The sequence below is a fragment of the Dreissena polymorpha genome, chromosome 3 (genome assembly GCF_020536995.1).
Source record: "Dreissena polymorpha isolate Duluth1 chromosome 3, UMN_Dpol_1.0, whole genome shotgun sequence".
Classification (NCBI taxonomy): Eukaryota; Metazoa; Mollusca; class Bivalvia; order Myida; family Dreissenidae; genus Dreissena; species Dreissena polymorpha.
The window spans coordinates 149625934-149644166 of NC_068357.1; the positions used below are offsets into that span (position 1 = coordinate 149625934).

Consider the following 18233-nt stretch of genomic DNA (forward strand, 5'->3'; position numbering starts at 1 on the left):
ATTTTTTATTGCAGTCCTGAAACCCTTGACGGTGACTGCACATACAACACTGTCTCTGTCACTAAGTTTGTTCCCGTCCAAGTTTTTTAATTGCTCTGTTCTACACGAAAAAGTTTTAAAACACTTAGTATTATTAGTCACTTGGTTGACTAGAATGTTTGAAGTTTGGTAGTAATTTAAGTTTAACATTTCATTTATTTCTTGCTGGTGTTAATGTCATGACAAGGTATGACTTTGAAGTTCCAGTGTATTCAGCAATGACGAAACACAGGCTTAATCGTGTGAGCGGTAACTCGTTCAGTGCTGGAACAGAATTTTGAAGGCCTTTGCAAACAGTTTGGATCCAGATGAGACGCCACAGGATGTGGCGTCTCATCAGGATCTAAACTGTTTGCTATTCTGATAGTAATCTTTGAAAAAAAATGAAAAAAATGCTAATTTTAAAAATTCTGCAGACAACATTTTAGCAGACAACAAATTTCCCAGCATGCAAAGGGGTAATCACCTGTGATAAATCTAGTGGTGTGTCTCTGGATGGGCTCCATTTTGTCAATATGCTTGGGAAGATGTTGGTTCCATACTATGAAGCTGTACGCATGTGTCAATCAGACTACAGCTTGAGGTAGAAGTGTTTAAGATTTCTTTGTATGAATCCTAGAGAACAATTTGCTTGTTTAACCCTTTGCATGCTGGGAAATTTGTCCTCTGCTAAAATGTTGTCTGCTGAATTTGTACAATTAGCATTTTCTTTGATTTTTTTTCAAAGAATACTATCAGAATAGCAAACAGTTTGGATCATGATGAGACACCACGTTCTGTGGCGTCTCATCTGGATCCAAACTGTTTGCAAAGGCATTCAAAATTCGGTTCCAGCACTGAAAGAGTTAACTTTTTTTTTGATATAGGTGTCCCAACTTAAGTTGGCAGATATGGTAATGGCTAGGTAAAGATTTTTTTCTACTTGATGGAGGATGTGTTAATCTAGTTCATATAAGTGTGATGAGCCGTTTTTAATGCTCAGTATATAACATTTCTTGTCGTTAAACTGCATTCCCCATGAAAATGCCCAGGTTTCGGGTTCTTTCAGGTCGTCTTGGAGGGCTATGTTGTCTTGTATATTTCATATGGGCCTAGACAGGAGGCAATCGTCTGCAAATAGTCGTACTTGTGTCTTTCTGCAAATAGTCGTACTTGTGTCTATGACTTTATCAGGGAGATCATTGATATGGCACAAAAACAAGAGTGGGCTCAGAACGGTTCTTTGAGGTACTCCCCAGTCAACAAGAGCAGATGTGGATTTCTCCCCATCTAGTGCAGCTGGCATGTGGTGGTTTGTGAGAAAGTCTCTTAGCCATGTATTAACCCATGTATTAATGCCTAGTGGACTCTCCCATCCTTCTAAATTGGATCAATTTATTTCCAAAATTAGGGATGTCTTAGGTATATTTATTTCTATTTTCAGAATATTTCTTACAGAAATTCCTTTTAGTGAACAGCGCAACCTTGATGAGACGCCGCATCATGCGGCGTCTCATCTGGGTCTACGCTGTTTGCCAAGGCCTTTTTTTTCTAGACGCTAGGCATAAATGGGTTAAGAGGTCTATCGATACCGTAACTGGCAATTTACTTAGGAGCTTTTTGTGTGGGACAGTGTCTAGCTTTTGAGAAATCGAGGAAGGCAATGTCTATTTGGCTTCCTTGATCATAGTTTGTTAAAAGGTCATGGATGGTGTTATTAGTTGCGTTTCACAGGAGTAGCCTGAGATCTAAATCCGTGGTCGAGTGTAGTGAGTATATTGTTCTGTTCTAGATGGTAAAGTATGTCATTGCGGATTATATGTGCTAGAAGTTTACATGATATCTATGTTAAAGATACGGGTCTATAGTTCTCTGCCAGGTGGGCATTTAACTCCTTTCTTGAAGACAGGGTCAATGTTTGCATTCCACCAGTCAGCTGGCAGTGTTGCTTGGTCCAGTGATTACTGGAAGATGTATTGAATGGCTGGGGCCAGTCAGCTGGAAGTGTTGCTTGGTTCAGTGATTACTAGAAGATGTATTGAATGGCTGGGGCCAATCAGCTGGTAGTGTTGCTTGGTCCAGTGATTACTGGGAGATGTATTGAATGGCTGTGGCCAGTGAGCTGGTAGTGTTGCTTGGTCCAGTGATTGCTGGAAGATGTATTGAATGGCTGTGGCCAGTCAGCTGATAGTGTTGCTTGGTCCAGTGATTGCTTGAAGATGTATTGAATGACTGGAGCGAGTTCAGCTGCACCATTCTTGAGTGCAATATTTGCTGCACCATTCTCGAGTGCAATATTTGCGATACTGTCTGAGCCTCTAGCTTTTGAGACGTTCAAACCAAAAAGTAGTTTCTTTCGATTTCCTCTGTTAAATGCAATGGGGATATAGATCTTGCTGGGGTAGACTGCTAGACTGGTTGATAAAATCTGATAAAATCTGTTTTAAAATAAACATAAATCAATCAGTATTTTTTACATATTTTGTAGTTTCCTTAATATGTTATGTTTGACAAAAACAAATGTTTACTTTTTTTATCAGACCAGAGGTCAGACAGTTTTGGAATTTTACCAGACCTAAGCAAATTTAATTAGAAATGTCAGAGGGCCGACTTAAAAAGTGGTGTTTGGTAATAAAATTCACATGTACATGTATTATGGATGTCCAAAACTCTTTTGCTAAATATCTTGATTTGAAAGAGGTATTGCTGAAAATTTGCACAAATAACTAACATGTTGACCAAGTTCAGGATTTCAAAAACATAAAAATGAAATGAATGTCTTAAACATTTTGATAACTACTTAAAAAAAGTCTGCATCATTAGATTGATATTTATTGTGCTTTTATGTGCATTTCAACGAAAAAAAAAACAGTTGACATCATTAATTTTGCTTATTATGATGAAAACAAGCATATATAAAGGAAAGTTAATAGTCAAAATATTAAACTAAATGATTATAGCGCTCAGGTGGTAATGTTCACTGGATTGCTTTCTTTTATGTTAAAGACATTGGACTATTATACTAAGCTAAATCAGCACATTTCTGTTAAAAGCTTTCCATATTCAAGTTAATCACCCATTCATTTGATTTTATTGTAAATAATAAATGGTTTAAAAAATTTGAATAACCAATTTTCTTTCGCAAATTAGCAATTCAATTGAAGTTATTGCCTATTGACTCAGGCCCTTTAATAGTTGAATTGTTGACTATAGCTTAAACTTTAAAACATTGTTATCCTAAACCAATTATTGGTTTTCAATCAGCAATTGTTTTAGATTTTGGCGATAAATAATATAATATAGTTCTTTGTTACATGAATATATTGAAGTTTATTTCTTAAACCAGTGTGGTTTTAAGACATCTGTATAAATGTGATTAATTGTTTTTCAAAGGTTTTCATTGAGTTGTCAACCATATTTGTAGTAAACTGTCTTGTGAATGGGTGAATCTAAGGAGAGTGAAAAACTGTGGGATTGAATATTGAAAAGAATAATTGTCAGATGGATGTTGTTGTAGATCAATCAATTAATTCAATGGATTGATAGGAGTTGTGACCTAAATAAAGCAGGCAGGGACTTGGAATATATTAAATATATTACAAGATATAAATATATACATATTATTACATATATATTTTATGTAAAATAAAGTTATCAATTTACAAAGTCATTAATGTTTTACTCTTTACATGCATACATTTAGTTTTTCAATATATTGCTACTTCATAAGTTGTTTGTCTTTCCTTATTTTCATGTCAATGGAAGGATTTGAACTATAATGAATAAAACAAAAAAATAAGTACTAAAGAAAAAAATACATATTAATAATGACACAAACAATAAAAAGGTGTCTTTGGACTAGAATGAAAATAGGTCGCTGCCAATAAGATTTTAAACACTGATTGTCAAAGAGCCAAAAGAAACTAATTAAAAATCTTTTCATCTGTGATTTTTTAATCTCAAATTACTTAAATTGTACAACCTTTTACTCAGCTGTTATTTATCTTGATTGTACACAAACTAGAAAAAAACTGTAATTGTAAAAGCCTTGATTTTGTGATAATATGAGTCGTGTTCTGAGAAAACTGGGCATAATGCATGTGCGTAAAGTGTCGTCCCAGATTAGCCTGTGCAGTCCGCACAGGCTAATCAGGGACAACACTTTCCACTTTTATGACATTTTTCGCTTAAATGAAGTGTCTTCTAAGCAAAAATCCAGTTTAGGCGGAAAGTGTCGTGTACTTCAAGTAACATGATTGTGATTTTTTAGCGAGACTGTTTTCGGAGAAAACCCGAGCTATTGTCATAGCCAGCTCGTCGTCCGCCGTCGCCGTCCGATGTCCACCGTCCGCCGTAGGCGTCGTGCTTAAACCTTAACATTGGCCATAACTTTTTTAATATTGAAGATAGCACCTTGATATTTGGCATGCATGTGTATCTCATGGAGCTGTACATTTTGAGTGGTAAAATTTCAAGATGAACATCATCCTTCAAGGTCTAGGGTCAAAAAAACAATGTCAAGGTAAGTAATAAGCTTTAAATGGACATAGTTATCTGACCTGCCCACGTATATATTTTTGTTAAATAAATCAAAGCAACGCAGTAGGCGGCATTGTGTTTCTGACAAACACATAGTGGTAAAAGGTCAAGGTCAAGGTCATCCTATGGTCTATGGTAAAAAATACAGATTTAAGGGAAGTAATAAGCTTTAAAAAGGGAGGAAATTATTCAATATTGAACATAGCCACTTTATATATTTGGCATGCATGTGTATCTCATGGAGCTGCACATTTTGAGTGGTGAATCTACAGTCACAGTATAGTGTCTTTTAATTATTTGCTACTAAAAATAATGATTTGTTACAGACAATTATTTTCAAGGGAAGTAATTAATATAATTATAAATCTCATATTATATATTGCCTTACCAAGAATTGAAGTTCTTTTCACAGTTACTGTAAAGATTTATTATTTTGATTATTAATAACCCAAATGATTGATTTTTCAAAGTTTTTTTTATATGATAATTATAATTATAATTTCTTTGATGTTCATTACATACCTGTGGACTTATGTCCATAGATACATGATCAACTCTGGTTATGATCTCATTTAAACCACAGGCCTTGGTTGTCATTGATGTCTGACATGGTCATAATTGACTGTGAGACCCTCCCCACCCCCACCCCCCAGGTTGGATTGGACAAAATTCAAGGGAAGTAATAACCTTTAAAGGGAGATGATTTCTATACCTGCCAAATGATAAATAGAAATTTTATTTCAATGCAGCGCAGTAGGGGGCATTGTGTTTCTGACAATCACATCTCTTGTTGGGTCACTAGGTCAAAGGTCAAGGTCACTGTGACCTCTAAAAAAAATTAAAATCTTGCCAAGCTTTAGCAGCCGAGCGTGGCGCCCGTTATGCGGTGCTCTTGTTTAAGTTTACAACAAAATCACAAACAATTAATTATTAAGTTGAAACAAAACTCACATGTAAATTGACACCAAATTACTTTATCAAAATTAGCTATGTATTGTGTACAACAATTAATTGTAATGTTTCATATTTGTTAATGTATAAATTCATTTACAGAGTGCTTCAAATTATTTTATTTTTTTCTGATCCTTTGCACAAATATTTTAAGCTCACCTGAGCATAAAATAGTGCTATTGTTGAATAATTGTGGTCACCATATGTTTGGTGTTGTCAGGGTGATTTTCATCTTCTATGTTTATGATTCACTGAAACACATTGTCAGAATTTTTATCTTGACAATATCTTAAGGCCACGTTTGAATCTTGATTATGTGCATCCAAAATGATGATCATTAGGTAAAAAGTTTTAGTACTTTAGTGGCCACCTTTATGAATCAATTTTGATGAAACTTTATCAGACTGTTTTTCTTAACAATACATAGTTTGACTATGAATCAGGGTCACTTGTATCCAAAAACAAAAACACTAGGTCAATCTTCAATCTTGTTAAATCTTTCTACCACTCTAGAGGCAACATTTATGACTCAATCCTGATGAAACATGGTCAGAATGTATATCTTGAAAATGTTGAGGTCATTTTTGAATCTTGGTCAAGGGGGGTCAAAAACTGTTTCACTTGATGTAGTCTCGGACGTTGTCACACCTTGAGCTCAGGTGATAACATAAGGGCCATAACTGCTGTCTTGTATTAGTTGTGATACTTTAAGCTGCATAATTAAGTTGTAGTGTCTTATTCAATCCTTTATATATATTATTGTGTTTTCTTTTTTGTGTGTGGCATTAATGCAATACTGTTACAACATATTATAATACCAAATCAAATCAAATGAACTTGCAATAAAAGCAGATTAGCACACCTTTTAACTCTATTGTTATGCATAATAAAATAGATGATGAAATAAAAAAAGACACAGCCATGATAGTTTTTTAGAATAGTGCATGTTAATGATATTTGTAGATTTAATAACATTTTTACATGATTTATTTTTCTGTCATCCATTTACGAAAATGTAATCTCTTAATTTAGTTGTTACTGATTAAGTTCGTTGAAAAGGGATAATTATTATTGTACATAAACTTAACTAGTGGAAGTTAATTATTTCTTAGATAACAATTCCAAATTGTTTAAAGTTTATGTTATATCTAACTTTTAAAGATTAATTTATGATACATAAGATGATGTTTATCATACCCTTTGTATGCAATGATGGTGATTATGCAAAAAAAGAACTTTTGTCAAAGGAAGAATTAGTGCCTAATAATTGGAAAGATAATAGTGTATCTTATAGTGCATGTACATATCTATGGTAATATATATCTAAATAAAGCATTACTGAAACACAGTGTGGAAAAAAATGCATTGCTCTTAACAAAGGGAGATAATTATTGAAGAAATTTTCAGAAGAAGTAGAATAGTTTCAACATTTGAATAGAAGCAATGGGGACCTTACCCATTTGGGTGCCAGAATATCAAATGGTAGACATAGGACGCAAGTGATATAGGTCTACCAGATTCAGAAGTAACTTAAGAATGATAATTTACTGTGATTGAAACTTATTTTTATGGTCAACCGTTAAGTTGTCGGATAAGGATTCAAAATTAAGCTCGGTACAACTATTTTTAATTGAGTATTGAATGTTGGATATTACTATGGAGTACGGAATGCGTCTGCCAATGGTGGGTGGGGGTGAAAAGAAGCACCGGGTACCAGTCTTACCAGGCGTTGGGTTAGCGGGTCTTGAGAGCATGACGAAGCCAAAACATGGTTCACAGGTAATCTTGACTGTCCTTTCTGTATTGTTGACTCTTGAGCCCTGCTCTGGAAAAAAACAACTGCATATGCATAAAGTGTCAACCAAGTCTGCACAGGCTTACCCAGGGATTGAAACTAATGTTTTACACTTTGGTTGCCCATATTGGATCCATCTTTAGTATTTTGGTTGCCCTGCTAAAGAATAATGAGCCCGGTACCATATACCTGTAGTGTCATGTTTATCTTATACTTTCTTTAAATAAAATAACAGATTTCTAAACAACAACATTGCTAACATATGACACTCTTTCTATTGTCTTCATATGAGTCTGAGTTTAATCATTTCTTTGGCCTTGATAAATGAACATTATTAAGCTAATTAAAAATCCACAGTCACCAATTTGTATTAAATGTTTACTTACACTGAAATGATGCCAGCTTAAAAAAGCTAGATGCCGGACTGGACTACCAACTTTTGAATTTGGGTTGCCCAGGCAAAAATCAACTGGCTCCGGGCTCTTTATGACACCTTCCGCTTTTATTGCTTTTTTGTTTACAGGAAGTCTGTTTAAAACAATAATCCAGTCTAGGTAATAAGTGAAGTCCCTGACAAGCCTGTGCAGACTGCTCAGGCTAATCTGAAACAGTATGTAACGCATTAAAGCCTGAGTCTGAAACAGTATGTAACGCATTAAAGCCTGAGTCTGAAACAGTATGTAACGCATTAAAGCCTGAGTCTGAAACAGTATGTAACCCATTAAAGCCTGAGTCTGAAACAGTATGTAACGCATTAAAGCCTGAGTCTGAAACAGTATGTAACGCATTAAAGCCTGAGTCTGAAACAGTATGTAACGCATTAAAGCCTGAGTCTGACACAGTATGTAACGGATTAAAGCCTGAGTCTGAAACAGTAGGTAACGCATTAAAGCCTGAGTCTGAAACAGTACGTAACGCATTAAAGTCTGAGTCTGAAACAGTATGTAACGCATTAAAGTCTGAGTCTGAAACAGTATGTAACGCATAAAAGCCTGAGTCTGAGACAGTAGGTAACGCATTAAAGCCTGAGTCTGAAACAGTAGGTAACGCATTAAAGCCTGAGTCTGGCTTGATTATAATGTATGTGTATTTAATTCCATACCTCTACTCTGCAAGTGTTTCGAATGTGTGTGGGTCAAAGTGTTTCATATTTTTTTGAAAATGGTGAGTTTACTTGATATTTAGTATTTTACCTGTAAAGAAAGCTGTCTTTGATCAAAACATAGTATCAACAGTATAGTATCTGTTATGAAGTACTCAGGGAATTGGAAAGCTACAAAATGGGACAGGATAACAATATTTCAGGCTAATTAACTTCTTTATGATTTGCAACCTATTAAGCAGCTACTGCAATGAAATTTATTTATAAATATCAAAATTTTATTTTTTTCCTGGACATATTCATAATAATAATTTATGTCCTCAAGCATTTTTATTAATACAAAAGTCAAACTTGTTCATAGAATTTAATGTTTACTTCTTTGAATAGAAATTTTTATTGGGCAAGTAGACTTAAAACAAGTTTGCTTGTTGGACAAAAGAATTGCCCTCTTTGGAAAAGTCATCATTAGATTTCCATCCCTTGGTTACCTGTGTACTTTATTACTTTATTTATCATCTCTTATACTCAACGATCTTTTTCCTTTGCCTTGTTAAAAAAACAACAACATTATACTGTCTGTAGTGCTCAAATGTATACCCAACCGAATCTGCGTATCAAACATCTGTGGAAGCACATCCAAGGTACTGCCTACATACATTTTGGGTTGCTAGTTACAAAGTTAAGTTAAGATTTATAAACAATGCTGCAGTTATTTTTTTTATATATCATTTTACAAATTGTTTCTATTCCAAATATTCATGAGTAAATAGAATTAATCCAGTATTTTTATGCCCCAAGAACATAGGTTCTGGGGGCCTATTAAAATCGCACCGTCCGTTAGTTAGTCAGTCAGTTATTCAGTCAGTCCGTTAGGCCGTCCGGATTAGTTTCCGCTCAATGAGTCAAGCAATTGCCATCAGATCTTCACCAAATTTCATGAAAATGTGTAAGGCAATAACATCTAGGTCAAGTTTGATAATCTGTCAAATTGACCCAGACTCTCTTGAGTTACGGCCCTTGAATCATCGTAAAATTGATTTTTTTTCTTGTTTCCGCTCAATAACTTGAGCATTTGTCATCAGATCTTCACCAAACTTCATGAAAATGTGTAAGGCAATAACATCTAGGTCAAGTTCGATAATCGGCCTAATTCACCCAGACATTGCTGAGTAACAGCCCTTGAATCATCGTAAAAGTGCGTTTTATCAAATGTCATAGGATCTTTGCCACACTTCATGAAAATGTGTAAGGCAATAACATATAGATCAAATTTGATAATTGGCTAAATCGACCCAGACACTCCTGAGTTATGGCCCTTGAATCATCGAAAAATTGTGTTTTTCTCGTTTCCGCTCAATAACTCAAGCAATCGTCATAGGATCTTCGCCACACTTCATAAAAATGTGTAAGGCAATTACATCTAAGTCAAGTTCGATAATCGGCCAAATTGACCCAGACACTCCAGAGTTATGGCCCTTAATGAATCATCGAAATATTGCGTTTTTTCTCGTCGCCGCTCAATAACTGGAGCGAATTTCATAGGATCTCCGCCACACCTCATGAAAATGTGTAAGGTCATAAGATCTAGGTCAAGTTCGATAATCAGCCAAATTGAGTTACAGCCCTTGAATCATCGAAAAATTGAGTTTTTTTCCTTATGTTATGAAGTTGTGCATGTTGGATTGTTATTGTCCTATATCAAAACTTAACTTTTTTTATGTCCCCAGTAGGGTGGCATATAGCATGTCGCACTGTCCGTCCATCTGTCCATCCGTCTGTCTGTCCTTCGCACTTTTGCGTTTAGGTTTCGACAAATGCTCCTATTTGGTATGCATGTGTATATGGACAAGGCATTTCCATACGCACACAAATCTTGACTGCTTTGACCTTGAACTTGAACTTTAGGTCCGCCTTTAGGTTTTGAAATCTGCGTTTAGGTTTCAAAAAGCTTTTATGGGGGGCATATGTCTTCTGATGGAGACAGCTCTTGTTTGTTATTCAAATCCAAAAATTGCGAAAGTCTTAAAATGAAACTTAAATATATTAAAATAGATTGACTTCAAAGTAGAAATGGCAGTAAGAGTTAGCAGTAAAAGTTATTTTTGCCTCTTCCTTTAAAGAAAGAGAAGCTTTTTGATTGCTAGACGATTTATTTGTCTATACTTTTTATGGCTTTTCCAAGTAAATGATGTCAAATAAAGGACATACTTGATGTGCAATACTTACATTTGCTCATGCATTCAACTGCATTGTGTTCAATGTATACAATGTTCTCTTTGTCTCATTATTTTATTAACAACTTTTATTATCAATGTTACTAGAAGAAAATATCCTTTGTTATGAATCAGTAAAATATTTGTTAACTTCCTCCATTACATAATTTTTATAGTTATTACCTCATTTCATAATAATTATCATCCATGTCGTTACACTTGTGTATTATGTATAATTGTATAATGCATTTGGCTTAAAAGCAATTGTATGCTTAAGAGCTAATAAATGTTGTTGTTGTTGTTGTATAAAAAGTAGCAAGCTGTGCAGTTCTTCACACATAATAAAATTAATTACACTTATAAAAATAATACCATTCTATATAATCTGACTCGACAAACGGTGATATATTTTAAATGCTCTAAAACATATTATAAAATTATTGCTTTTGTATATTAGGTTTGTCACACTTTTATTTTCACAGGTGACTGATTTAATTATGGCTTAGCAGCTTTTTATTATTTTTTGGTGGGTTTTGTGTCTATGATATGTGTGGAAATATTATTCTTTCAAAAATGACTATTGATTGGGTGTCGGATAACAAATAATGGTAGTAAAATGTGGCCTATTGTTAACGTTCAAACAGGGCCACTTTGAACCTTGTGAACTATAATTGCGCTGATTTTGTTTTTGCTAATATCCTGTTCACTAAAATGAATAGCTGCTCAACGTTTTTGTGCACATATTTATTTGAACTTGGTTTAAAGTTTTAGTTTAACAAGTTTTGTTTCATACAATTAAGTACAATTTATGAATAAATATACCACAAAATAAGGAAATAGTCAAACACGGATTTATTATTTGATGAGCTGAACTTTAAGAATATGCATGCTCCTCTTATTATATAGTTGGACATTCAGTAACAAGAATATTGCGTGGTTCAATGGTATATTAGAAAAATGAAAATGCTGTGTTTCGCATGCGTGAAAAACAATATGATTGGCTTGACAAATCTGTGGCACTTATGTTTGGATTATGTTTTTATGTGTGGTGTAACAAATAGTAATTAATTTGAAATTCTTTTAGCAAACTGATAACATAATTGTTTTAAGTAATTTTTGTGTGTTTGGTCGTTTAAGATTTTGTAGTCGTTAAGAAGGGATGTTGACAACATTTTAAAAGTTCTGATTAAGGATACAGGAGGTTAATCTGTGAACATTTTGGTTCTCAATTAGGAAAACACTTTTAAGTGACTAGGGTATAATGTTACAGATAAATGATTTTCTGTAAACCATTGAAAGTTATGGTGACATATATGGATATTGGGCCTTTGGCGCCAGCAATAGTGTGTACCTATTAAAATAACTGTAATTGAATCAGACTGTTTTTTTAACGGAACTGCATGTGGACTGTGATTCTGTGTTCTATTATATTGTGATGAAATAAAAATCATATCTATACTAATTTCATATGCATTCAAAGATGGTTTTAGCACATGAAAACTTAAAAATGGAGATTCAGTTAACACATTCTCACTTACGTTCAGCTCAGAAGCGTTATTTAAGTGGAGGATTCAGTGGAAATTTAGTGAGTAAATTTCTAAGGTTATGTGTAAAATGGTTGTTTTTGCTGAATGTTTCTATATAAGATACTAATTTCCAGCATATATCCTGTTTCACATTTATTATTATTGTATTATATACATAGGTTTTTCTTAAAAATAGTCTGTCTTTTTTCCAGCTATTTTGTTTGTCCTAATAACCTTACTATTTTCTTCATACACTTGATTTCATGGGATGAAGAAGTATAAAATAATCAAATTGCCTCATAACTTCATTATCCTTAACAATTTACATATTTGCATGTAATGTACAGATTTTGCCTGTCTTCATTTCATTTGCGCAATCTCTTATTTTCAGTACAATCTTGAATATGTTGTTGTCATCCTTGCCTATTTTCTTGACCCTCTTGCCCTTTGTTCCTGACACTTGTTGATTGTCTTGACACTCTTGCCTATTGTCTCGACACTCTTGCCTATTGACTCGATACTCTTGCCTATTGTCTTGACACTTTTGCCTAATGTCTTGACACTCTTGCCTATATGACTCGATACTCTTGCCTTTTGTCTTGACACTCTTGCCTATTGTCTCGACACTCTTGCCTATTGACTTTATACTAATGCCTATTGATTTGACACTCTTGCTTATTGTCTGGACACTATTGCCTATTGACTTGACAGTTTTGCTTATTGTCATGACAATCTTGCCTATTTTATTGACACTCTTGTCTGTTGTCTTGAAACATTTGCTTATTGACTTGACAGTTTTGGCTATTGTTATGACAATCTTGCCTATTTTCATGCCCTCTTGTCTATTCTTCTAAATACATTTGCATATTTGCGTATCACTGTTGCGTATTGTTTCTTACCATCTTACCTATTGACTTGAAACAGTTGCTTATTGAACTGACACTGTTGCCTATAATCTTGACAATCTTTCCTATTGTCGTGAAGCTTTTGCCTTAATTGTTTTGACACTTTTGCATATTGTCTTGATACTCTTGCCAATTGTCCTGACACTTGCCAATTCTCCTGACACTCTTGCCTTTTGTCATGACACTCTTGCCTGTTGTCTTGACGCTCTTGCCTATTGTCTTGACACTCTTGCCTTTTGTCCTGACACTTTTGCCTATTGTCCTGACACTTTTCCTTATTGTCTTGACACTCTTGTGTATTGTCTTGACACATTTGTCTTTTGTCTTGACACTCTTGCCTATTGTTTTGACACTCTTGCCTATTGTCTTGACACTTTTGCCTTTTGTCTTGACACTCTTGCCAATTGTCTTGACACTCACCTTTTGTCATGACACTCTTGCCTATTGTCTTGACACTCTTGCATGTTGTCATGACAAATTTGCATATTGTATTGACACTCTTGCCTATTGTCTTGACACTCTTGCGTATTGTCTTGACACATTTGCCTTTTGTCTTGACACTCTTGCCTATTGTTTTGACACTCTTGCCTATTGTCTTGACACTCTTGCCAATTGTCCTGACACTCTTGCCAATTGTCCTCTTTTGCCTATTGACTTGACACATTTGCCTTTTGTCTTGACACTCTTGCCTTCTGTCTTGACACATTTGCCTTTTGTCTTGACACCCTTGCCTATTGTTTTGACACTCTTGCATATTGTCTTGACACTCTTGCCTATTGTCTTGACACTCTTGCCTATTGTCATAACATTCTTGCCTATTGTCTTGACACTCTTGCCTATTTTCTTGACACTCTTGCCTATTGTCTTGACACTCTTGCCTATTGTATTGACACTTTTGCCTATTGTCTTGACACATTCGCCCTTTGTCTTGACACTCTTGTCTATTGTCTTGACACTCTTGTCTATTGTCTTGACACTCTTGCCTATTGTCTTGACACTTTTGTCTGTTGTCTTGACACTCTTGCCTGTTGTCACGAAACTTTGCCTATTGTCTTGACACTCTTGCCTATTGTCATGACATTCTTGCCTATTGTCATGACACTCTTGCCTGTTGTCTTGACACTCGTCCCTATTGTCTTGACACTCTTGCTTATTGTCATGACACTCTTGCCTATTGTCTTGACACTCTTGCCTGTTTTCATGACACTCTTGCCTATTGTCTTGACACTCTTGCCTGTTGTCTCGACACTCTTGCCTATTGTAATGACACTCTTCCTGTTGTCTTGACACTTTTTATGCTCCCCCAAAATTTATTTTGGGGGGAGCATATAGTCGCCGCTTCATCTGTCCGTCCATCCATCCGTCCGTGTTTGCGTCCGTCCGTCCATACGTGCACAATTATTGTCCGGGCTATTTCTCAGCAACTAATGACTGGAATTCAATGAAACTTTATGGGAAGCTTCACTACCAAGAGGTGATGTGCACATTATCAGCGGGTTCTGGTGGAATGATTTTTCACAGAGTTATGGCCCTTTGAAATTTTCCATTAACTGTACATATAGTGCAATTCTTGTCCGGGCTATTTCTCAGCAACTTATGACAGGAATTAAATGAAACTTTATGGGAAGCTTCACTACCAAGAGGTGATGTGCATATTATCAGCGGGTTCTGGTGGAATGATTTTTCACAGAGTTATGGCCCTTTGAAATTTTCTTTAAAAAAATTCTAGTCCCCCCAACTACTGTGCCCTCAAGACGTTTTTTTATCTGAATATATAGTGTAATATTGTGACAAAAAAAACCTTTGGGGAGCATCACTCGTCTCCAACGGTTTCTTGTTACTATTGTTTTGCAACATTTTTCTATAATTCTTGACACTCTTACCTATTGAATTGACATTATGCCTGTTGTCCTGACACTTTTGCCTATTGTCTTTACACATTTGCCTATTGTATAGACCCTTTTGCAATTCCTTGACACTCTTGCCTATTGTATTGACACTTAAGTCTATTGTTCTTGGCACTTTTACCTATTTTATTGACACTTTTGCCTATTGTCTTGACACTTTTTCCTATTGTCTAAGTCTGCACTAGTTTTCTTACAAACATATTTTCTCTGCACTTTTTCCTTTTTTTCTGATTACCTGCTTTCTTGACACACTTATCTATTTTGTTGACACACTAGCCTATTTTTCATTCCTTGTCTATTTTCTATACACTATTGATTTCATAGGATAAAGTACAATATGATAAAAATGCCCTATGATATCATTTTCTTCACCAAACAAGGTCTTCAATCTGTTTGCAATTCTTTTTTTTGTTGCAGCACTTGCCTTTGTCTTAGCACACTTGATTGGGTTTGTTCAAAGTAGAGGACATTTTTAGTGTAATTGACTTCATTTTTTCAACACTGGCCTTTTTTTCTTAGGATATAAAAAATGTACAAAATGAGAAATGCGAGTCCTGTTAGAATTTTCTGGACACTATGCCTTTTTTCTTGACACTCTTTTTGTTTTAGCTCACCTTAGCCCACCATGTTCCTGGTGAGAGAGATACCATGATGTTTGTCATTTATGGGTGTGTAATGAGTGTGTGCCTCTGTCTCTAAACGAAATACAGTTCTGCACTGCATAGTAGAAATGAAGAAATTTGATAGGAATGTTCATTGCATTCTCCTTCTTGAAAATTGTTTTGCTTCGTTGATAAGTCACGGGGCCTTAAAAGGGTTTTTTAAAATGAAAACCTAAAACATGTCCTTGAGATGGCATAGCCCAGAGGACCATTCAATTTAATATTCAAAGATCCTTAAGGTTCTTTTGTGTTTTGTTACACACTTATCTATTAACTTGACACACCGTCCCACATGTTTACACCAATCCTTACCTGTTTCAGAGCCCCACCCATGCCAGCACTCACAGGCTCCACCGCTCAAAACAGGGCCCTGAGGGTCAGTCGCTCGGTCAGTCACTGGGTCAGTCGCTGGGTCACGGCCAGACGGTGAACAGTGGCCCTCAGCCTCCTGCTATCGCCCCCCAATCCTCACTACAGCAGAACAACCACATCTCAACACACAAGAGCCGGGACCAAGGTGGGGACTCTGGCAAACATCACAAGAATGGGCTGGTGCATCAAGAGGTAGGTCAATGAATCAGTGTAGAGATTGCCTATTAACCGATTTATGCCTAGTGGACTCTCCCATCCTTCTAAATTGGATCAATTTATTTCCAAAATAAGGGATGTCTAGTATATTTATTTCTAATAAAATATTTCTTACAAAAATTCCTTTAAGCAAACAGCCCAGACCCTGATGAGATGCCACATCATGTGGCGTTTCATCTGGGTCTGCGCTGTTTGCCAAGGCCTTTTTTTAGACGTAAATGGGTTAATTACACATTTTATTTATATACTTTAAAAAATTGCTGTCTGAAACTTCAATTGAGTTTTGTTTATAGAATATTTACTTAGATTTTTTTTCTAATTTTTAAAAATATGTTTGTGTACAGGGCCTTCAATCTGTCAAATCCACGGCCGAAATTCGAATGCATTCCCCCCCCTGAAAAGCATACTTTTTTCCCCTTTTTGGGGGAAAAATTCCCCCTAAAAAAAAAAATTTTTGTTTATAGATTAGATGTGTCTCATGATTATTGTATCTCAATTCTATTTTTATTTAATCTTGTCAAACATACTAAATTATGAAAAAAGCAATGAATATAGTGAAAACATGTACAAATGTTATAATTAGAGAGTAAGTAAAAAATCCCTCCCAAAAGGGAAACGCCGCGAAAATTCCCCCTGCTATGGGTAGCGACCCGCTTCCCCTAAAATGGATTGAGGGCCCTGAGTGTAATTGACATATTTTCAGATCAATTAAAATCAACAGTATGGTTCAAGCACTCAGGATATGCAAGGACAACCTTACTCAGCTTGCAGATGGCTAATCACCATTATTTTCAATGAATAATTGTTAACAAATAAGTAAACAAGGTTTGGAGTTTTACAAAGAGGGAAAGTTTTTATTGAATGATAAAATTGATAATTCAAAATTATTTTGAAAGGTTAAACCCTACAAAATGTGCTCTTTTTCAATAGCATGTGAAGCCATTTCATATAAGAATTAACATTCATTATCCACTGACCTTTGATGAGAGACAAAATTGTTAATACAATCAATCATACAATTCTAAAGGATGTCAAGGTATTTTTGTTTATTTAACATTAAGCAACAATATATGAAAAATTGGCATGTATTAAAGGAAAAAAATGTTACCTTTTCCCTATGAAAAGCGTTAATTTATTTCCATGACACCCTTCGATTGTCAGAAAAAAATGAAAGTAATAAAGTGCATCTGATTGGCAGATATAATTATTTTTCTTTACAACTGGCTGATGGTCAAATTAAACTATTCTTTCTAATGCATTCCACTGTTTTCCGCCACACAGAGTTACAATTGGCAAGTGGTTAAATCAAACAAGTTTGTCTCAAACATTCCACTGTCTTCTGCAACACAGGCTTTGCTGTGGCAAGGGGTGATATAAATATTCTAAGACTTTCCACTGTCTTCTACCACACAGGGCAAGCTGGTTGCAGTGCTCGCCACAATCACCATGCTATGGTGGTGGTGATACAGGGGCATCAGATCTGCTGATAAATTCTATTTACTTTTCAAATGGTCAAATCAAACTGTATACTGTAAAACCATTAAATTTCGTGTGGTACGAATTTTCGTGGATTTCGTTGGTCCGCTGAACCACGAAATCAAGTACCAACGATTTTTTATACATTTTTAATCCGAAATCGGTCATTTCTGAAATTTTCTATTGTTGTCGGTTATCCGAGATATTTGTTTTTTTTAATAGTTACTTCACTTCAGAAGGTCACATTACATTATATCTATGAGTTTTTCTTTTTTTATTCATCATCGTTAATGAACGTTTTATTCATCATGGTTAATAAATATAATACATAGCATTACAAAGCAATCCTGCTATAGTAGAAGAATGTGTCTGAACTGTTTCCTTTTTCCAAATTGAACAAGACATTGTTTGATTGAGATATGCTAGTTAATACAATATGTTGTTTTCTCGATAAGTGTTTGGGTAATAAAACTTTTATATCAAGCACGGCATTTAAACTGTACATCAACGATTGTTCTCTTTCACATGACGTCGTCAAAGTAACAGTTTGC

General features: G+C 35.1%; 1 protein-coding gene across 5 annotated transcripts in view; it reads left to right on the forward strand.

The window, feature by feature from the left end:
* LOC127871955 (dual specificity tyrosine-phosphorylation-regulated kinase 4-like) overlaps positions 1-18233 on the forward strand; it is a 106291-nt gene that overhangs the window by 57739 nt on the left and 30319 nt on the right. For all 5 annotated transcript variants that reach the window (XM_052415245.1, XM_052415249.1, XM_052415247.1 and 2 more), the window contains one exon: positions 15940-16182. In XM_052415245.1, coding sequence (XP_052271205.1) covers positions 15940-16182 — 243 coding nt within the window. The remainder of the gene's footprint in view (positions 1-15939; positions 16183-18233) is intronic.